Source organism: Microtus oregoni, unplaced genomic scaffold (assembly GCF_018167655.1).
Source record: "Microtus oregoni isolate MIOR12 unplaced genomic scaffold, Mior012 000023F_ref0000262, whole genome shotgun sequence".
Lineage (NCBI taxonomy): Eukaryota > Metazoa > Chordata > Mammalia > Rodentia > Cricetidae > Microtus > Microtus oregoni.
In genome coordinates, this window is record NW_024543082.1 from 36,151,739 (window position 1) to 36,173,881 (window position 22,143).

General features: G+C 43.6%; 2 protein-coding genes and 1 long non-coding RNA gene across 6 annotated transcripts in view; 2 read left to right on the plus strand and 1 right to left on the minus strand.

Annotated features, from left to right (window-relative positions):
- Cryzl1 (crystallin zeta like 1) overlaps positions 1-12,712 on the plus strand; it is a 42,328-nt gene extending 29,616 nt beyond the window's left edge. For 2 of the 3 annotated variants that reach the window (XM_041673267.1, XM_041673268.1), the window contains exons 7-13: positions 3,535-3,668; positions 4,903-5,014; positions 7,845-7,943; positions 8,903-9,021; positions 9,970-10,075; positions 11,478-11,523; positions 12,449-12,712. In XM_041673267.1, coding sequence (XP_041529201.1) covers positions 3,535-3,668; positions 4,903-5,014; positions 7,845-7,943; positions 8,903-9,021; positions 9,970-10,075; positions 11,478-11,523; positions 12,449-12,548 — 716 coding nt within the window. In that variant the 3' untranslated portion in view covers positions 12,549-12,712. Of the gene's footprint in view, positions 1-3,534; positions 3,669-4,902; positions 5,015-7,807; positions 7,944-8,902; positions 9,022-9,969; positions 10,076-11,477; positions 11,524-12,448 lie in introns of all 3 variants that reach the window. The other variant, XM_041673269.1, reaches the window with a different exon arrangement.
- LOC121461908 lies at positions 9,909-13,210 on the minus strand. 2 transcript variants are annotated; one of them, XR_005976232.1, is made up of 3 exons: positions 13,081-13,210; positions 10,800-10,858; positions 9,909-10,044 (listed from the first exon to the last, which is right to left on the minus strand). It is a non-coding gene; the product is annotated as an uncharacterized LOC121461908 (long non-coding RNA). The 2 variants fall into 2 exon arrangements; XR_005976231.1 differs by lacking the exon at positions 13,081-13,210 and adding an exon at positions 11,130-11,194.
- Positions 13,131-21,896, plus strand: Donson (DNA replication fork stabilization factor DONSON). The gene is made up of 10 exons (XM_041673264.1): positions 13,131-13,924; positions 14,406-14,483; positions 15,756-15,959; positions 16,938-17,116; positions 17,592-17,770; positions 18,578-18,656; positions 18,753-18,857; positions 19,124-19,322; positions 20,455-20,667; positions 21,421-21,896. Exons 1-10 carry the CDS (start codon positions 13,499-13,501, stop codon positions 21,556-21,558), a joined length of 1,800 nt encoding a protein of 599 aa, XP_041529198.1. The 5' UTR covers positions 13,131-13,498; the 3' UTR covers positions 21,559-21,896.
- Positions 21,897-22,143: the final 247 nt, after the last annotated feature.

Below are 22,143 nucleotides of genomic sequence, written 5' to 3' on the forward strand. Positions count from 1 at the left end.
ACCCAATTTCATAATCAGCAAAATTGGGATAGTATTGGGTAGGTAAAAATGAAAGAGAAAAAGCAGAGTCCATTTCTTCTGCTCTGTACTCAACATGGATCTTTCCGACCGAGTGTGGGCTCTCTCCACACAGCAGTCGCTTCTACACTAGGCGTCCTTCATGCCTACCTAGTTCTCTTGGCTCCTGGCGCTGTCTTCCTGGAGATGGCATGGGTACCACCGGCTGAGGGCTCAGTCCCACAAGACTGCTTTTCGTTATGACGCAGGCACAAGTGTGGGCCGCAGGGCTCCCTCTTTAGGCTCATTTGTAAGAAGGCTGAGTGAGCTGAGGGTGGGGGCTATAGGGATGGCACAGTGGTTAAGAGCACATGTTGCTCTTGCAGAAGACCAAGGTTCGATTCCCAGCACCCATACAGTGGTTCACGACCATCTGTAGCTGCAGTTCCAGGGCATCTGACGCCCTCTCTGACCTCCGAGAGCACCAGGCATGCCTGCGGAGCATATGCGTACATGCAGGCAAAGCACTGACACAAAATAGAAGGTGTCATTTTAAATTTTGTAAAGAACAGGTTTACTGTAAAGGAGAGTAAAGGATACAAATAAACACAGATGAAGATATGCACAGGAGCGCTCTCTCTCTCTCTCTCTGTCTCTCTCTCTCTCTCTCTCTCTCTCTCTCTCGTTTCTTCCTCTTGGATGTGGGGCAGGACCCCTACTAGAAAATGGAGGTCTTCATATCTGCTACCAGGAAAAGTGTGTCAGAGTTTTATAGGCAGGCCAACTCCAAGACCAAAACAGCAATAGAGTCAAGTGCATAAAGGCAGAGGGACTTGGCTTTCTGGAGTTTGCTTCTGAACTGACATACCCCAGAAATATAAAAGCCATCTTTTTCCTGCATTGATCAGGCAACCAAGAACAAAAGGTCCAAATACTTTAATGAAAGATACACTTATAGTCATTTAGAAAATAAAGTGGACGGTGGGAGTTGTGACCAGGAACCAAGGATGAAAGCTTATGTAGATTATACTTGTCCTGAAGAGTTTCAGAAAGAAATACTCTAGATAGTACTTGGTTTCATTCCCAGCTCATTATGTTTGGGAATTCTCCCCATATTGTGTGAATGCTCCATCTGCCCACTAGGTGGCACTAGTCTGTTGTTAATGCACTGGTGCTTGCTCTGACCAGGTCACAGGAAAAGCGTGACTCACAAAGGGAGGTCAAATCAGAAAGGATCGCTTGTAGGGGTGACAATACCACATTTATTTGAACACAAGAATTAGTCAAAATCTGAAGAAACAGTTTGATGGGAGATAATATACAACTTTTATTTTTATTTTAGTTTATCATCCCATTTTGAGGGGGTTTGGGGGAAGGTTTTTTGTTTAATTTTGAGACAGGGTTTCACTTTGTAGCCCTAGATTCCCTGGAATTCACTCTGTAGATATATATATATATATATATATATATATATATATATGCATATATATGAATGTATGTAAACATGTACACACATAGACATATATATTTAGGTTTTTGTTTGTTCGTTTTTCAGGACAGGGTTTCTCTGAGTAGCTTTGGAGCCTGTCTTGGAACTGACTTTGCAGACCAGGCTGGCCTTGAACTCACAGAGATCTGCCAGACTTTGCCTCCCGAGTGCTGGAAGTAAAGGCATGTGCCACCACCACCTGGCTACCCAGGCATATTTCAAGCTTTGTAAACTATATCAGGATTTTACATTTTCCCCAAGTGCAATGGAAAGGCATTATTGGGATTTTAAGAAAAGAAGTGCTAGAATATTATTTATATATTGTTTGGTTTTGCTTTTACATGTAGTGTGTGGTGTGTACATATGTGTGCATGCATGCCATGGTCCACGTGAGATGATGGTCAGAGAAGATCTTGCTGAAGTCAGTTCTCTCCTCTACCATGTGGTTTCTGGGGGATTGAATTCAGGTCATCAGGACCTGCTGAGCCATCTTGCCAGCCCGTTTTGGTTTTGAATCAGGGTCTTGCTATGTAGCTCAGGCTGGTCTTTGACTCATATCCCTCTGTACAGCTTCCCAGTACTATGATCGGAGTATGGCACCCGGTCAGCTGCTCTCAATGTCACCCAGCACTGCTTTCTTAAAGACATTACCAGAGGGATTGAAAAGCAGAGCAATCAAGTTGAAATGTTGAACAGCTATAGTCTGAAATAAAAAATACTCTAAACTCTAAAACTTGGGAGTACCAGCTTGATGCCACAAGTCAGAAATTCCACACCTACCTGCATATGACAGGTTACAGACAAAATGAAGGCCTGCTAAAAATACTGAATAAAATCACTTTCAAAGATGTGGTCCTGAAGTTAATATTAATAGCACTGGCTGCTCTTTTGAAGGACCTGGGTTTGGTTCCCAGCACCTGTGTGGCACTCACAACTGTTTGTAACTCCAGTTTCATGTGACCCAGCGCCCTCTTCTGCCCTCTGTGGGCACTGCACACAAGTGGTGTACAGACGTATGTGGAGACACACCTATACTCACAAAATCGAAATAAATTAATCTTTAAGAATAAAATAAAATTATTTTCAAGCTATATACATAAAATATATGTAAAACAAATAAATTTTCTATTGGGAATTTTGTCCTGTCTGCAACATAGCTCACTGTGTGTATGCAAATATTCTGAAATTCAACACACGTCTCAAGCATTTTGCAGGATACTCAGCTTAGAATATTTGTAGCATATAAATAGACGACTCATCTGAAATACATTAGAAATCCCCATAAAACAATAATAAAGAAAGTAGGAAGTTTGCCCAAGATGTCAACAATCACTTCATAAGAAGACTCTGAAAGCGGGCAGACATGAGGGGAGAGGTCAGGAAAGCAAATGATGTCACAGTAAGAGCCAGCACCTGCACTGGCATGGGAGACTCTTGAGCAGCAGGTGCTTTGCGGGCCTGCTTCTCTCTCTCCAGAGGCAATGCCCTGACATCCTTAGCAGTGCCGTTTAACTGCCAAACCCTGTAAGCAAGTGTTCAGCTAACAAGTGGATAAACCAGCAAAGATCTCCACATGGCCCACTCTACAAGAGAATAAAGTGAAAGCGCCCCTGTGGCCTCCCTAATGAGGACAAGGAAATTCCCGTCTAAAATCTAACGCGGAGCTGAGTCTACAGACGCTCTGTGTCATATACACACCCACAGTGTGTGGTTCTGCATAGCCCAGGTTCGGAATCGGGCAGAACTGGGAACTGCAGAGGAATGCAGACATGATGGACTCTGAAGCACAGGCTGGAACACTGACTGCCAACCAGACAGGCCGCTGCTTGTTGTGTGATTTACAGTTGGTCCTGAAGCTGTGCCGTATGTGCTTCCTGGGTGTATTTATCTCATAACAGAATGGCTTCTCCGTGCAGAAGAATAAAAACAGGGAAACATTCAAGTGATAGAGGAGAGTGGAGCAGGGTCAGCGGTCCATGGCGGTAGAGCTGAGTCTGACTGGATCTAAGAGCTGGCACTAATGAATTGTTTCTTCTTCCCTGTGATAGTTCATAAACCAGAAAAGGTTTCATGGACGGAAGCCGCTGGAGCCATTCGGGATGGCGTCCGAGCCTGCACCGCTCTGTATTATCTTTCTCATCTCTCGCCCAGAAAGTCCGTGCTGATCATGGATGGAGCAAGTGTGAGTCCACTTGATTTTTGTTAAGAAAAAATTTTAGGCCAATACACCGTGAACACAGGAACTGCAGGAAAGCTGTGTCTGCAGATTCCCTTCTGTGTTGTTCAACTGTTGGATTTCTTTTCCAGCCTCTCACTTATCCTTATAGGCAGCTTTTATCAACAGCACATTGGAGCTGGGCTTAGTGTGCCAGCTTCTAACTACTCTATCTAGTCCACTGGTGAATTAAAAAGCAAGGCAAGACTTTTGTTTCTCCCTTCTTTTTTGCAGTGGTGGTGACCAACCCAAGGCTTGGTGCATACTAGGCAAGTGTTCTACCATTATGCTATGTCCCAGCCAAGCCTTTTTATCCATTACTACTGGACAGAGTCCGAAATAGCTCATGGGTCTCTGGAGTTACTGTAGACATCCCGGCCAACTCTGAACTACAGCCTAATGCTTACTTAGCTAGTAAGGGTGTTGGCATTTATCAGGTGGGTCATATACAAGCCTCAACTGTGCTCATGTTAAGTGTAATACACGTGTCACCAAAAAAACCCATAAGATGCTACTTGATCCATTTTTTTTAAAGGTGCAGCCAAGCGGTGGTGATGCACGCCTTTAATCCCAGCACTTGGGCAGAGGCAGGTGGATCTCTGTGAGTTCAAGGCCAGCCTGGTCTGCTTTCCTGTTCCAGGACAGCCACCAAAGCTATACAGAGAAACCCTGTCTCAAAAAAACAAAACAAAATTGTAGAACTTAGGGTAAAATCATAGTTTTATTTTTTAACAAACTTGCTAAAACCTACATTTCTGGGATGGGGGCAGAAATATCCTCACCATTGACTGTAGTCTGATAGCCAACATCAGGAGAGTTCTTACCTGTGGATCCAGAGATGGTGCCTCTGAAGTGCCATGATCTATAAAGTGATGTGATGACATTCCCGTCCGTGCTGTGGCACCAGCTTAGACGAACGATGCCGTTATGGGCTACTGTTCTCCATGGCCATGTTTCTGAGCACAGACCTCCATCCTTGGACTTCCATATGTGGTTACAGTCTGACCTTGCAGCTCTGAAAGAATATGTCAGATGCCTGCCCTGCTAAGTTTAAGAATATTATTTCTTTGTTCTATTATGTAACATTTTAAAATATATTAAAACAATGCCAAAGGATTATATGTGTTAAATGGTCTATGAAGTGTATTAGGTATGTCTTCTCATCTGTATCTATGGACCACTGAAACCTATTTCCACACAGGCATTTGGCACAATAGCAATTCAGTTAGCACACCATAGAGGAGCCAAGGTGATTTCCACAGCATGCTGCCTGGAAGACAAGCAACATCTCGAAAGGATTCGGCCTCCTGTAGGTGCGTGTCCTGTTACATTACTCAGTACAGACCATTTAAAACACGAAATTTTGCAGGGAATGCAAAACCAGTAGCCAGGCATGGTGTCTCTTGCCTGGAACCCCAACACTCTGTGGAGTGAGAATCATGAGTTCAAAGCCAATCTGAGCTACTGATTGAGATCCTGTCTCAAAAAGGAAAAATAAAAAAACTTAACACTGGTAAAACAAAGTATAGAATCCAAACTAAAAATAAGTCTTAAAATGTTCTTAGTGTGTTTGCTAAGCCCAGATTTACTTAAGTAATACGGTTTTCTCCTGAAGTTTCTTATGACTGATATTTGTGTATTTGGCTTACATGGTGCCGGTGATCAAACCCAGGCCTCATGCATGCTCGGCAGTGCACTGTTTAAGGTTCTAAACCTACAGCCTTGTACATCTGTTTTTCTTCTTCGTCCTATGGTTATCAACTTAACTAAGTCTGAATTAAATCAGCTTTGATACAATTTAGAAACACCAGTTGCATCTCCTATTTCAGCCAGCCAGCCAGTCAATGCATTCCTCATCACTTTGTGCATTTCTCAGCCTCTAACACTGCAGTCTTCTGTAAAACCCGTATCCATAGAAACACATCCGATCAGCAGGAGATGTCCAGGCCATGGTGGAGGATGGCAATCTCCACCTATCTAAAGAAAGAAAAGATGGCACTGGAGGAAAGTGGGAAAAAGAATAGGTAGAGGCTAGAGTGGAGACAGTGATGGATGAGTAGCAAAAACAAGCAGAGAGAGGGGAAAGAGCAGTCTGGGAAGAGCCATGTACCTCACTGCACAGCCAGTAAGTAGCTTCCAAAGAGCCAAACTAATTTCTCCAAGAGACAGACAGGACAGAGTACTGGAACAAGATTTTAGTCCATCCCCTTGTAACATTACAGCCAAGCTAGCTCCATTGTTACATTTTGCATCTGACAAAGATAAACAAAAATAGAAGGAAGGTAATAAAGAGCTGAAGAAGGAGAAAAATGGAGAGTGAAGATTTGAAAACAGAATTGGGGCGAGGGAGGTGGCACAGTGGTTAAAGCAATTGCCACTCAAACTGGAAGATGAGATTTAGATCCTCAGAATCCATGTAACTGTAATCAGCACTCAGGAGGTAGAGACTGGACAGGATCTCTGGGGAAGCTGGCTAGCTAAAGTAGGTCAAGTCACGAGCCAGATTCTATGGGAAACCCTCTTTGGATAAATACAGATGTAGATGGGCCAGTGAGATGGCGCAGGGGCAGAGGCACTTGCCACCAAGTACCTTCCCTGGGACCCACATGGTGGGAAGTTGTCCTCTGAGCTCCACATGGGCTGTGGCACACTTGTGCACATCTGCACACTATAAATGTAATGCAAAATAGGTGGGGGTTGTTTGATTTGTTTAATGGGGAACAGTTGAGGAGCATTTCCAGTGTGGACTTTCGGCCTCCACACTAAAGTTCATGTATGTGCATGTACAACACCTACATACATCAACAAATGGTCATATACACACAAAGAGGAAAGAGAATGGAGTTCTCAGTTGTAGCTCACTAAAAATCCTATCTATCATGTATGAAAACGTGTTTAATCTCCAGCACAGCTAGATGGGGAGAGGAACTAGAATGGAGGAAGAGCGCTAAAATTGTATTCTTGGAAATGTTTCCTAGTGGCTAATTCTGCCCTTCCTGGATTGCTCCAGTGCCTTTTTTAAAAGGTTTTTTGTTTTAAGATTTACTTTCATTTGTGTGTATGTATGTCACATGTGTGCTGGTGCTGGCAGAGTGTAAAATGGTATCAGATGCCCGAGAGCTGGGCTTTCACGCCATTGTTAGTTTCCTGATGGGTGCCGGGAACCTGGAACCCTGGAACGCATCTCAGGTGCTCTGGAAGAGCAGTGACTGCCTTAACTTCTGAGCTCCCCCCAGCCCCTGCCTCTGCCCTCCCAGTCCCTGCTCTCCACTCTTGCCCACCTCACCCAAGAGAGTCACAGACTGCTGTTAGAGTGGGCATCCAACCTGCACAGCTTGGAAATAAAATTATATATCCTCATTGGTTCAAATTCTGAGAAACTTTTTTCAACTCTCTGTAGTTGTGTTGTACTATTAACATAATTCATTTTTCTATTGCTGTAATTCTCTGAGGAGCTAAAGACCGCTCAGTATTAGGCTGCTTTCTTGTCAGCCATAGAGCTAGGGTTTGTCCACACCCCTCACCTAGCACCACAAAAGAAGTATGTTTATGTGTATGTCTGTATATTTAATTAATGCGACCAATTAAAATTAGCTTGGTTTTCCCTAACTCTGCCCAAACCAGTCATATTCCTTTTCCTTACTTTCAGGATTGGTCTTTGTTTTGGGTGGGGGGGGGGTCCATGAATAAGAAAGGATGACGAGCTTCTGAGGGCGTACCATAGTATACAAGCACACGACACAGCTCTGCATACTATGAAATCTCAAGCAGCTTAACAAAGTATCTGCTCTCACTGGTCCTGATGTATGTGCTGTGTCTGGGCCCCATCCTCGGGTTCCCGGGCCTGGCCATCTAGCCTGTGTTCATGGACAGCTGGCCTCTGTCAACAGAACAGCCGTAGCTCCAAATGTCCTCGTGTTCATTTTACTGAATATGTCAACCCTCTCCTTTAGATTGATACTTTTCAGTCAATATTGAATCCCTTGAGAAAAAGTTTAAGCAGAATTGACATTTTCCTTTAAATGTATTAATTGTTGAAGCTGTTTCAGAAGACAGACACTTACTGGCTTTTCTTTCCTTCCTCCTGACTTGTGTTCATCACATAGAGAACAGTACAATTGCCTGACTTCCTGTCCTTTACAGCCCGTGTGATTGATGTCTCTAATGGGAAAGGCCATGTGGCTGAAAGCTGTCTGGAGGAAACAGGCGGCCTGGGAGTAGATATTGTCATAGATGCAGGAGGTGGGTACCTATGCAGTGAGCTTCTAGTTGATGATGTGATGCTTTTAGTTGGATGAATTGCAGACAGGGTATAACTGGGAACTAATTATTACGGCATTCATTAAATTGGAAGTCTCATTTAAGGGTTTGTTTTTAATTAAAAACTCATCTATTTTAAGTATATTTCCTTCACTTGATTGCCAACCTCAATGTCCTTGGAAGAGGGAGCTTGCCTTTTAAGCCTTAGGCACTGAAGCTTAAACAGCAAAAGGTGAATGTCACCATGATCAGTATACTGTCTGGTCCCCATAATACACACCTGCCCCCCATTTCAGAGCCACTTGTACTGCATGGCCAATCTCTGTAGGATGGGCGACTCCTGTACCCTCTATTGGGGAAAACAAGCATGTACCATTCACTCTCTTGGACGTTTTTAATTTAACTTGGATTTATCTCACACCTAATCTGTGCACATTTAGGTGGCACCATTACTCCCGAAGGATTAGTGTTGTGAGCCGCACAACAGTTGTATTTGTATTTTATTGTGAGTACGACTGTAGCCATCGTGTGTGTTCCTTTCTAATATGTGTTTTCCAGGGTTTGAAATGAACTCAAAAATCATCAGTAGAAGTGAATAGTACTTTAGTGTGGTCACTTTTTAGTTGTGTTTCAGTGTGTGTGACTCGGTGTTTTAAAGAGACAGCCATTCTCCCACTGTATGAAGCTATGGTTGTTAGAATTAGCATAAGATATAGCTGTGTAGTGCATTACCTTGCGTGCTTCCAAATCAAAATTTATTTTGTTTGCATTTAATTTTAATTAAGTCTAGAGTACATTTGCTGTAGCTTAAATTAACTGAGTTTGCCTTTTACTAAGAAAAATGTTATTTACTATATAAAAAAGACTGATATGCAAAATAAATTTTGTCAGACTTTTATAAAATATACCTTTTCTCTCTTTTTTAACTCTTCACTTGTAAGTGAGATTATATAGTAAAGATGATGAACCAGCTGTAAAATTCCAACTCCCACATAAGCATGACATCATCACACTTCTTGGTGTTGGAGGCCATTGGGTAACAACAGAAGAAAACCTTCAGGTATTGTCAGAAATAATAAAGCCTTGTTATTACACCAAGGGAATGTCATTAGTAAAGAACAGTCATAAGTTATGTTTAAAGGAATATAGCGTCTTTTCTATGTTAAGTGCATACTGGTCAAATTCTATTGGGCAGGGAAGTCCATTCAGTTAGAATGAGTTATAATTGTATTTAGTTCATTGTTCACAGTGGCCTCTGGATTTTTAACTGTATTTCAAATTATACTTTTATCTGTTGATGCACATATACATGCAAGGGAGGCCAGAGATGAACGAATCTCCCTCTGTCATTCTCCACCTTACCTTCTGAAAGAGGATCTCTCATTGTGCTAGACTGGCTGGCATCAAGACCCAAATATCCTCCTGTCTCTGCATTTCCAGCAGTGAGATTACAGATGCACACTGCTGCATGGTCTTTTGCATGCATACTGGTATTCAAACTCAGGTCCCTATGTTTGTGTAGCAAGCACATTGGTAACTTGAGCCATCTCTGGGGCCCTAAAAATTTGGGTAACTTAGTAATTGTAATATTTATAAATAATATCATAATTTAATAACCCAAATTGATATTACTGTGTGTATAAATGAATCACCTCCCAAGCTTATATTTTTAACAGACTTCTAATTGAGTATATGTATCATATTTAATATACAAATACTATGATCTAACATACCAGTCTAGACTTTCCAACATACCAAGGTGACTGATAGTAGCCAGAAGCCACACCATTTTATCCCCGGGATTCCAAATGACCCTGCATCTGCCCTGTCCTAGCTATTTCGTCATGACATAGGAAGGAAATGTAACAGTTAATAAGCAGCTCTTAAAGCTGTAGCTGAGTTTGTGGCTTCTACAATGTTTAATTTGCATTAAAGGTTTTCTGGTGTGAGCACCTTTCTACTGTTCAATGTAATAGTAGTTGTTTTGTCTTTGTTTCCTCCGTCAAAGCTGGATCCTCCAGACAGCCATTGCCTTTTCCTCAAGGGAGCGACGGTGGCTTTCCTTAATGATGAAGTTTGGAATCTGTCAAACGTACAACAGGGAAAATACCTTTATATCCTTTTTCCTACTAATTTGAATTGCTGGCTTGGACTCTACACATAAACTCTTCCACTGCGACAGTGAGATTATAGCTAGCTGTGGTCTTTTCTGGAGCGCCTCTGACAGAGTGACAGGTACCTACATTTATTGAAGCATTAAGTCTATGAGGTCTGAGTAAAGTAGCCCCATTTCACAGATGGAAAGACTGTGAGAAGGGTACATGTAGCAAGAGACAGAATCACAATCACACCCCAGGGTCTAACTCGGTTCTGAATCGGAGGTAATGAGACAGGCAGAATATTTTCTTTTGTTTTAAACTGGCATTGTATGGCACCTTAAGAGGTAGCACACTTAACTCTTATTATACTTGAATTTTACAAATACAAGTACTGGAAAATTGATTTTTTAGATTTTATTTTATTTTTGCCTAATGTGTATATGTCTGTATATGAGTCAGTGCCTGCACGTTGTCTGTGCATCTGGTCCCCAAGGAGACCAGGGTGTCAGGTCCCCTGAAATTCAAGTTACAGACACTTGTGAGTTGCCACTGAGTGCTGGGAACCGAACCTGGTCCTCTGCAAACACAGCAAGTGATCTTACTAATGAGCCGTCTCTCTAGAGTCTTCTTATTTCTGTTTAGTTTTTCTTCATGTGGATATTCTTTTGATTGCTGGTAGCATAGTATATTAGTGACTTTTCTGATGCTATGCATAAAACCATGATCAAAAGCAACTTACAAAAGGAAGGGCTTGTTTTGGCTTCCGGTTCCAGGGAGAGTCACAGCAGGAGCATGCACCTGGGTTAACGAGAACAGGAAGCAGGGATGAGGCCATAAAACCATCAAAGCCCACCCCCCTCAAAGTACTTCCAACTAAAGGTTCCATAACTTCCAGAACACAACCAACTAGGCACCAAGAACCAATGGGAGACATTTTTCATTCAAACTACCATAAATAGATACATATTAATTAGCTTTCCTCCATACTTTTTGAAACAAATTTTGAAATAAAGAAATTTATGCAAACAAGTTTGACCTGATATCAACAAATTAACTGGTATATGTTTACCTCCTGTGAGAGATGTAAGTGCTGAAGACCACGCATAATGCAGGAATGAAAGCCATGTATTACTCCATTAACCGCCCCTGGAGGATAGATAGTCTCGGTCACTGCTTACTGCCCGTCGCTGCTCTCAACACTTGTCTTTAGAAGTTTGTGCTCCTGGAACACCTCAGATCTCTTTGTTTTAGAAGTGATTGACAGTTTCTAGTTGCTGTAATACCACTTTGAATTTCAAAGTACAAACTTTTTTTAAAAAAAGAAAAATAAAAGCGATGAGGCAAGCATCCTGTGTTTACTGGATGACTTACTTAGTCCCCTCTCTAATAGCTGTCACCTTAACAAGCCTCCAGTTACGCATCTTAAGAGACGTGATGGAGAAGTTATCAGCTGGTATTTTCAGGTATGCAAAAAAAAAAACAAAACTAAATGATTGTTCTTTTCTGTTCTCAAGAAGTAGCCATCTGCTTTATTCCAGCTCTGGGGTATGCCTAGTGCCGCTGTTTTGCTTCAGCTTAGATCAACAGCTGCTCTTTCACTGAGCAGAGTGTGTCTGGTTGTGCACCAGTGTCCCGCGGATTTCTATCTTGTGCCTTTTCTCCCACAGTTCTAGTCTGTATCTCCCATTTCCCTTTCCTTCAACCCTCTTGCCAAACAAATTGAAATCATTCATGGCTTGACAAGTGGAAAAAGTACCATGTTTGTTTTAATTGGGTTTGGTGTCACTTTAAAGTAAAGTAGTATATTTATCTTTCCAAACTTAAATGTTTTAACCGAATGTTATGGAACACACCTGTATTCACAGCCCTGGAGGGATGAGGCAGGGATCAGGGGTTCTATCTAACAGGCCAGATCCGGTCTTAAATAAATAAATAAACAGACCGTGGTGGCAAACGCCTTTAATGCCAGCACTTCTGATGCAGAAACAGGTGGATCTCTGTGAGTTCAAGGCCAGCCTAGTGAGTTCCGAGTCTCCAGAACTCTCAGCGCGAAGGAAGGAGGGAGGGAAAGGAAGGAGGAAGGGAAGGGAGGAGGAAGGAAAGGATTCTTTCGAACCATAAAAATATTAATGAATAAGTTTGTAATTTTGTTTGGATTTCTCTTTTTTTTTAATTTTCATTTATTTATTTTGATGGCTGGCTTACTCAGGCTGGTCTGGAACTCAGATTCATCTGCCTCCCCAGTACTGGACTAACAGCACGCACCACCACCAAGCTGTTGTGGATATTTAGAGTACAGTCAGACTCTAGCCCAATGTGTGAGCTGCTGCCTCTTGTGTATTCTGCGCGCCTGTGCCTGACATTTCTGATGTCGTTCTTCCTCCTCAGACCGCTACTTGATGAACCCATTCCACTGTATGAGGCAAAAGCTTCCATGGAAGTTGTTCAGAAAAATCAAGAAAGAAAAAAGCAAGTTGTTCAATTTTAATTTTCTTTCTCAGAACTCAGTTGGATGCACCCATACCAGTTTATGAAGCCAGTTTTCTTTGGAAATTGTTGAGAAAAATCAAGGAAGATCAAACAAGTTTTTCTATTTTTAAGCCTGTTTTCCTACCATAATAAGATGTTTGGTTATTTGACATATTTGAAAAATACTTGCAAAATTAATGTGCAAACAATCCAGGTCTTTTTTAACATCTGAAAGGGATGTACCAAAAACCTTTGTTATTGTAGCTATACATTTGCCTCTGCTATGAAATTCTTTCCATAAAGAAAACTGCTTTCAGCAAAAGCCACACTATCCTGTCAGTACATCCTCACAAGCTTTTGCTATACCATGAAAATGTTATTTGATTTTGTATTAACTCCATTCTAAACACCTTTCTTAACAAGCCTTTGCTGCCATTATTTTAGCATTTGAGTGTATTTTCCGATTTCAGAGTAATCCATTGGCATTTAAAATTTGTTTTTAAATACTCATTCACTCTGAATTTCTCCAGGATCATACAGAATCATAGTACCTGGTCCTGTTATAGCATTTGCATAGAGGGCTGGGGTGGCCGGGCACGGGGGACAAGGATGGAAGAGTTGGCTTGAGTCTAGCTTGAAGCTCTGTGGGTGCTCAGAGCAGCGGGATACAGCAAGGCCTCGGCCCTCACCGCCTCTCTCAGAATGACACTGCCGCGACTCTCGGCACTTGAACTGCCCATCCCCACAGTTCAAGTGTGCTGTTTGATTGCACTCGGGCTCCGTAGCCGGGGCTGACGCCGTCCCCGCTGCAGTAGTGGCGACCCCTTTTCGTGCCCTCCGGGGTGATGCGCGCTGGGTGACGTTTTCTCGGCGACGCCCCGCCTCGCGGCCGAATTGCTGGGGGTGCACTCCCGGCCGGAAGCGGCCACCGACAAATCAGTTGGGCGGGGTGGGGGCGGCCAAGTGCGCATGCTCCAACGGGGCGGGCCCGCGGCGGGGCGGGGCCTTGGGGCCGTCCAGTCCGCGAGCAGCGCGGGGCCGGGGCGCGCGGGAAGCGCCGGCAGGGCTGCGGGGACTCCTCCGCGCTGCGCCATGGCTGTGTCCGTTCCCGGCTACTCGCCCAGCTTCAAGAGGCCGCCGGAGATTGTGCGGCTCCGCCGGAAAAGGTCTCGGAACCACGGTGCCGCCGTGCCTTCCGCACTACCGGAGCCCACGCCCCGCCGCGCGGCGCTTGCGGCCGGGCTGCCCCTGCGCTCCTTCCCGAGCTCGGGCGGCAGAGGCGGCGCCGCGACCGTCGCCCGCAGGAACCCTTTCGCCCGCCTGGACAACCGGCCGCGGGTCGCCGACGAGGCTCGCGAACAGCCGTCTCGGGGTCCGCAGGGAGCTCCGGGCTCGGTGAGTCTCCGCCCCGGGCAGCCGGTGGTCAGTGGTGGGAATGGGCGCGAACAGCCGCCGCAGCCCGGTGTCCTGGGGTGGGGGTGGGGGGCTGCCCTGGAAGATAGCTCGTAAAGTCCTCAGAACACCCCATCCTGCAAGGCAGCTCGCATGGGCAGGCACAAGAATCTGCTTTCTCACCTTCCTTCAGGTCCTCCTTTTTCTCGAGCACTCGAAATAAATGTGGACATGGAGGACTGTTGAGGATGAATCGGGTCAGAATTTACAAGCGTTTATCTCTTTTGGTCTAAGATTAATGAATTATCAGTTATTAAATGTTTCGGTCTGTCCCTTCCCCCTGAGGTGGAGGAAAGAAACGTTGGTAGTATATGGATTTGAGTCCCCACTCTCAGAGACTGGGGTGCCAGGTGAGGCCTTCTGTATGTAAAGCAAGTTCCCTCATCGCTTAAGTTTTAAAGACAACTTATTTTTTTAACCTCAGCTTTTAGATTCTAATGGGGAAAATAATTTGCCGTGGGAGGAAACGTCTCATGAAAGAACTGTCATCGAACTGTCGCAGGTACTTTTTAAAGCTGCGTTTGTTGTGTGTGCCGTAGTTGTGTATTTGGAGGTCAGTCCTTCCTCCATGTGGGGTACCTGGGTTGAACTCAAGTAGTCAGTCTAGCTCAGAGGCAAGTGCCTCTACCTGCTGAGCCATTTTTGATGGCCTAGCCCAGGTACTGCTTCTTAAATATGATTGAAATGTCTGTTCTAAGAAACACTTCTCAGTGGCATTTCGCTTGGAAACTTAGTTTCACTAACAAACCTAAAGTCTGGGACTATTCCTTGGTCTGTGAAATGTTTGCCCAGCATGCAGGGACCTCTCTCGGGGTTGGAGCCCCAGCCTCACATGAATGTGGGACATGATGGCAGTGAAAGCAAGACTGTCGAAAGTTTGAGATCATCCTCAGATACGCAGACGGTTGAGGCCTGGAACACAGGAGACCCTGGTTTCAAATCAAAAACAGAAGTTGGAGAGGTCGTTTCCATACTAGTGTTGTGATAATAAGTATGGGCTGTGGTGGCCAAAGCCTGCTGTGTGCGTCCTGCATGTTGAGCTAGCAGTCTGCGCTCCATTGGTGGCTCCCACACGTTATAGTTTGTCCTAATGGGAACAGACTGAAAGAGCTCACAGGATCCATTCCGGCTTCCACACAGCCTTCCAGAGACAACTCCCCTGGCAGGATATTTTATTAGGCTGCTCCCTGAGGGAATCCTTAGGATGTGGAGCATATGGACTTGAACAGCGGGTTGTCTGTACTTTCTTCCTTCCTTCCTTTTTTTTTTTTTTAATACTTCAGGAGATGTTTTTTAAAGCCATTTTAGCTCTACCAAGGTTGCTTAACCCTTGGTCCTAGTCACTGTGATTCATACTTGTTAAATCCTAGGACATTTCTCCTTCGTGTCTGCAGTACTAGATAGAACTGTAAAACTAAAAAGTGAAATGTGACCCATCCTCCCCAGCTTCTTGTTTACCTGGTGAGATGTGACCCCTCCTTCCTGAGCTTGTTACTCACTTAGTTTATGCATTGCTTGGTCTCAGGAGCCAGTTTTGTCCTCCCAGCTCAGACACTCAGGCTTAGGCAGGTGCCATTACCTGCAGAGTCCCTGGCCGGAGTCCTCTCTTGGTAGCTTGGTTTACCTCCTTTCAGAGTTCACAGGTGGAATATTTTTTTTAATTTTAGACCATCCCTAAATTTTGACATTTAGTGATCAGGAGTAGAATAACTATGATCTTTCTATTAAAAGAATTTTATGGAAATTCTAATTTTTGTGTTCATTGTCTTCTAAGAGTCAACATGTACCATTCTCTGGATCAGATACAACTTCTTCAGAAGGTGCTGAGTTACCTGCGGACTGGAGTATTAAAACCCGACTCCTTTTCACCTCCTCTCACCCCTTTTCCTGGGCAGATCATTTAAAAGCACAGGAAGAAGCCCAAGGTCTTGTCCAGCATTGTAGGGCCACAGAAGTCACTTTACCCCAGAGTGTAGAGGTAAGTCTGAAGTGAAGTAGCCTGGGTGGGAAGGCGTGTGTGTATGCAAGTGTGAGTGCGTGCTCACTCAGGCCAAAGGCGATAGTCCTGTGTCGTCTTCTCTCTTTCGGGCAGGGTTTCTATGAGTCTGGAACTCAAATATTTTAGCTAGCCTGATGACCAGCAGACCCAAGTGCTCCTGTCTCTACCCTCCTCAGTGCTACTGTTAAAGGCATTCACAGGAAAATCCCAACTTGTTGTATGGGTGTCGGGTTCTTATAACCTCTGAGCCCACTAGTCTATATTGGTGTTTCAGGCTAAGTGTAGAAGGAGCTATCCTTAAAATCCACACTGCTTTCTCTTCACACACCCCTTGTTCCATCATCTGAATGCTTCAGGAAAGGCAGCGACAGGAGACCGGTCTGTGCAGATGTGCTTTTTCTGATGCATGGTTCCACACACTGTATGCTGTCCAGAGAGAAAGACAGACTACATTTTAACCTCCATGACAGTTGCTGATGCTTCCTCATAAAAAGCATTAAAAATTCTTAGACTGGGCTGAAAAGATGGCTCAGTGGTTAAGGGAACACACTTTCCAGAGAGCCTGTGTTCAAACTGCAGGCACACATACAGTTAAAAATAAAAAAGGAGGCAGAGGCAGGCGGATCTCTGAGTTCAAGGCCAGCCTGGTCTGTAGAGTGAGTTCCAGGACAACCAGAGCAGTTACACAGAGAAACACTTGTCTCGAAAAACCAAAAATAAAAATATTTTTTTGGGGGAGGGATTGTTTAAGACAAGGTCTCCACATAGCTCTGGCTTTTCTGGGGCTCACTGTAGACCAGGCTGGCCTCACAGAGATCTGCCTTTCTCCTATTAATGGTGTTCAGCCACTACTCCCAGCTAATCTTTTAAAATTAGATTGAATGATATATCAGTGTCTCTCGTGAACTTTTATCTTCCTGATGAGTAACAATGTCCACTCTCTGCTCTGGAGTCTAGGATCCCAAGCTCTCCACTGAGCTCCGTTGTGCCTTCCAGCAAACCCTTGTCTACTGGCTTCACCCTGCCTTTTCATGGCTGCCACTTTTCCCTCGAATTGGAGCTGATAAGAAGATGACTGGAAAGCCCAGTCCATGGTCAAATGATGAAACTCTGCAACAAACTCTGCTGAGTGACTGGTAAGACCAGAAGACATGTGCATTCCAGAGGTAATATGCAGTAGCAGGATTCTCTAGTATGACTAACGGCTCTGTTTGCTTCTAGACTTCATCAGGGGCTGTTAATGACCCGCGCGAACTCCTTTTGCTTTTTTCCCAGCCTTATCCCTGTCAAATGTCTGACGTCTGTATCGTATAAGTACATAGACAGGTCTAAGCCTTCAGTGCCGCTCCCTGTCTGTTGATGCTTTTCCATAGAAGTGGCTCAGAGTCTGCAGCCAGTCAGGAGTTTTGCTTGAATGAACCTGTGTTTCCCCCACCCACACAGTACGGAAGAGTCAGCAGCAGCACCCATGCCAGTTGCAGTCCTCAAACAAGTCTCACGCAGCTGCAGAAGCTCCATTCAGTACTCAGAAAATTTATGTTGGTTTTTATCTACTTGTCAGAATTAAGTTTAAAATGTTTTAACACGTAAAAACCTTGTTTTGCTTTGTAGGTCTGTGAGTTTTACTTCTTTGTATAATCTGCTGAAGACAAAGCTTTGCCCCTTTTTCTACGTCTGTACCTATCAGTTTACTGTCCTGTTCCGGGCAGCAGGATTAGCAGGAAGTGATGTGGTCACAGCACTTGTATCTCCTACAACTAGAGGTTTAAGAGAAGCTATGAAAAATGAAGGTACTAGTTTAGATTTAAAGTTGGGGGTCCCTCTTGCCCCAAATGCTGAACTTTGGGGGCTGGAGAGATAGTTGCTGTTACACAGGCTCTAGGTTTGATTCCCAGCAGCCACATGGTGGCTAACACCGTCTGGAATTTCAGTTCCAGGAGATCCAGTGCCCTCTGCTGGCCTCTCGGCACCAGATGCACAGAGGTACACAGACATAAGCACCCATACACATAAGATGTTTTTAAAGAAAAAACAAAAACACTTTTTGTCTTTTACAAATTGGTTATCAATATTATTTTAAGAGATTTAGTTCATCTTTTTCAGAGTTCTTTTTTCTGTCCTATTAGTAAAGCTGTCTCTTAAATGTGACTGGAAGTCAGTTGTGCTACTTTTTCTGATCTCTGAAGTAATGTACATAGTAGGTCCCCAAAGTCACTGTCTTTTGAATTGATTTTGCTTTTTTAAACATTTTTACATTTATGTATTTATTTTGTGTGCATATGTGTTTCTGTGGGTACACACATACTGTGGCACACATGTGGAGGTTAGGACAGCTCATTTCTTCACCATGTGAGTGCTAGACAGTGAACTCCACCCACTAAATCATCTCACCTGTTCTCAATTCTCTGACATTTCCAATTATCTAACCTTCCTCTTTAATAATTTTAAAACTGGGTTAACCCATCCATTATGGATCAGGAAAGGGAGGGAAGGATAAAGATGAGTCCTGGTTAATAGAGAGCCACATCTGTGTCCCCAGCAGTAGGACTCTCGTGGTAATTGAAGATAACTGAGTTATGTTTACTTTCCCGATGCAGGTGTTGAATTCTCTCTGCCTTTGCTAGAAGAAAGTGGCCGCAAGAAGAAAGGACGAGAAGCAAACCTGGAGTCTGAGGAGTATGTGCTTATGTAGGCTTTCCACAGTCCCCAGTTTCTGAGGGAGCTGTCAGAGCGCCCTCTCTGTAAATATGCTTCTAACCAGCAGTCTCCTAGGGAGCCAGCGGCCAGCGATGAAGATGAAGAGGAAAGCTTTTCTTGGCTGGAAGAGATAGGTGTGCAAGATCAAATTAAAAAGCCAGACATGATCTCCGTCAAGCTGTATCCTTTCTGTTGTTATCGAGTTAATGGTTTACCACTGTTTTAAGTAAAGACAGTCCACGTTGATCATGTGCAAAGTTTTTGTTGGCTTCTATCTACCTTATTCAAATGGTCAGCATTTCATTTAGATTTGTGAAATGAGATGAGGAGCCCCAAACATATGGAATCAAGGCAGCTTGATGTGGGATTTTTGTTGTTTTTTTTTTTTTCGTGTACTTTTTTTGTTTTTTGGTTTTTTTTGCTCTTTCCTTGATTGTCATTTTCAGACTTAGAGAAAAAACTGAAGTACAAATGGATCACAGACCTGAATCTGTTGTACTGGTGAAAGGACTCAACACTTTCACGTTGCTCAATTTTTTGATCAACTGCAAGAGCTTAGTTGCTACCTCCGGTGCACAGGCAGGCCTCCCTCCAACCCTTTTATCCCCCGTAGCCTTCCGAGGTGCCTCGATGCAAATGCTTAAGGTGAGCAAGGATGTCCTTCGCCTGCAGGCGGTTCTTAGTACAGGGTTTCACTCCTGTGTAGCCCTGACTGCCCTGGAACTGCCTCCATAGACCACTCTGTCTCCTGAGGCCTGGGATTGAAGGCATGTGCCACTATGCCTAGCTCAAATTCCCCGTTTTGAAAAAGTAATCCTAGGGACTAGGGAGATAGATGCCTCAGTATTTAAGAGCATTTGCTGCTTTTGTAGAAGACCCAACTTGAGTTCCCATCACCAACATGACCATGACTCACAGCCATCAGTAAGTCTGGCTCCAAGGGGGTCTGATGCCCTCTTACCCCCACAGGTACCAGGCACAATGTGGTGACCACACCTTTAATCCCAGCACTTGGGAGGCAGAGGCAAGCAGATCTCAGTAAGTTCAGGAAAAACCAGGGCTACATAGTGAGACACACACCCCCTGCCTAAAATTTATACTTGGGAATTTTTTTAATTGTTGTAGTATGCTTTGCACTTTGTTTTTTCTGTACTAAGACTGAGCCAGGGTTTGGGGCATATTGACACATTGTATGCTGACCTACATTCCCAGTAGTTAAAAATAAATACTATGTAAGAGCTCGTGTGGTGGAAGGATGATCACCTGGGTTACCTGAGACCCTTTCTCAGAATATGTGTACTTTATATGTATCTATCCTATGACTTTATCATATGACATAATCCAGTCTAGCCTCACACTCACTGTAGCAGAGGGTGACCCTGAGTTCTTGACCCTTTGCTACCAAGTGCCAGAATTACAGGCCTAAACCTCTGTGCGCACTGAATTTTGGTTTTCTTCCCTCCCCGCCCCCCCCCCCCCCCCCCCGTACTGGATAAATTATAATTGGCAACATTTTGGTGTACCCTTCATTTGTCATTTAAGTCGCCTAATCCCGTTTTATGTACCAATGCAATCACATACCCACAAGTAGTTACAGATCTCAAAAACAGGGAATGTGAAGCAACATGTTAAGTATTATGTAGCCATCTCAGGAAACAAAAGTAGTTCGTGTTTCCTATCAGAAGAAACCCTGATTAAAAATGCACTGGCCACATCTTAAGCTAAGGGACAGATTGAGTTATGATCCTAATTGCCTTTTTCTTTCAATTTTCTGAAGGCACGAAGCATTAATGTAAAGACACAAGATCTTTCTGGGTACAGAGACAAGTTTAGTTTGGAGATCACAGGTCCTGTCATGCCTCATGCTCTGCAATCTGTGATCATGCTACTCAGATCTTCACAGAGAGGGTCATTCTCTGCTGGGATGTATGCACATGAGCCAACTGCTGCATTCAATGTCTGCCTGCCACTGGAGAAGGAACCGCATGGAGTAAGTAGTCTCAATTGTAGTTTGTGTCCTCTTGCTGGGAGAAATGTCACTTATGATACGCCAGATTTGTATCAAGTTAGAAAGCAAATTATGAATTAAGGAATAGCCACATGTACATCATAAAATTTATGAAATCAGGCAATACTAAAACTTTCCAAACCTAAAAAAGTACTTACTGCCCTCACAACTGAAGTTTAGTAATGCCTGATTCCTTTGTAGTTTATGGGAATGCAATTTACTAGAGCTAGCTTTTCCCTGTTTTTCATGTATTATTTACATGTTTTTCATGTATGTTATTTGCAGTTTTGTATGTGCTTTGGGCACAGCAGTGGGGACTGCACATAAACACCTGGAACCTGGAACTGATGGCTCAAGCTATATTGCTTTCCCCCTTTTTAAGGCAGGGCCTTTTCAAAACCAGAATTCACTGACATGCCTAGTCTCAACAGCTAGCTTGCTTCACGTTCCATCTTCAGAGGCTGGAGTTAAAGGTGCACCATCATGCCTGCCCAGCATTTCTGTGGGTTCTGGATACCCCAACTCTGTCTCCCCATCCTACTTAACTGCTCTCCTTTGAATTCTAACCATCTTTAGACTTTAACAACAGTCCATAATAGACCTGGTACCTGTCACATTTGAAGGTCTTGTAACCATGATTAAGTGACTTTTACTTACCAGTCTGTATGGTGATTAGTTAAAAACTCGGTGTGGAAGAACTAATGTGTTTATGGATGTGTGCTTGTATTTCTGCAGAAAGATGCTCCTAAGGACCTTGCTAACTGTGGGCTGCACCCCAAAACCCTGCAGCAGCTCAGTCAAATACCACTACTGGGGAAGTCATCCTTAAGGAATGTGGAAATGAATGACTACATTTTTAATTGGAGATCCTGAACACCAAAGTAAGCCTAAAGGGAAACTGAGGAAAAGCTTCCTAGCAAGGAAGGAAATTGATGATTCTTAGGTCTCTGGCTCTTTAAAGTTCATTTTGGAAGACTATGTTTTAAAATACTGAAATGTTTTTAAGCATTGACTTTTTATATGAACTTTTATTATTAAATGCATTAGTTTTTAGGTTTTAAAACCAACATTTTGCTTTTGTTATTTTCATACATTTTCAGTTCAGGAGATGCGAGCTGTTTCCTTAAACCTCAGATAACTTGAATGACAATTCTATATCTGCAACTTGATTGTAACCGGAGTAGAGAACTGAATTAAAAGTGTTGCATTAAGATTACCTGTGTGTGTGTGTACATATATATATATGTACACACACAGCACTTAATCCATTGAGACTGATGGTCCTTAGACTAGTAGTGGGTTCTTTGGAGACTTGGGAAATGTAGACCTGACTGCAGCCTTGTCATTAATGATTTCTCCGGTATCCACTCACACTGTTGTTCTGTCGAGTCAGACAGAAGTGTTGGATGGTCAGTCTGGGCAACTTAGTACTCATTGTGCTTACAGGTAGTCTGTGTG

Excerpts from the sequence above, each read along its gene's own strand:
- Donson (XM_041673264.1), top strand. The coding sequence starts at position 13,499 with ATGCTCCAACGGGGCGGGCCCGCGGCGGGGCGGGGCCTTGGGGCCGTC. Across the intron at positions 15,960-16,937 it reads CTTTACCCCAGAGTGTAGAG|GATCCCAAGCTCTCCACTGA; the intron begins GTAAGTCTGAAG and ends TCTGGAGTCTAG. Across the intron at positions 20,668-21,420 it reads TGGAGAAGGAACCGCATGGA|AAAGATGCTCCTAAGGACCT; the intron begins GTAAGTAGTCTC and ends GTATTTCTGCAG.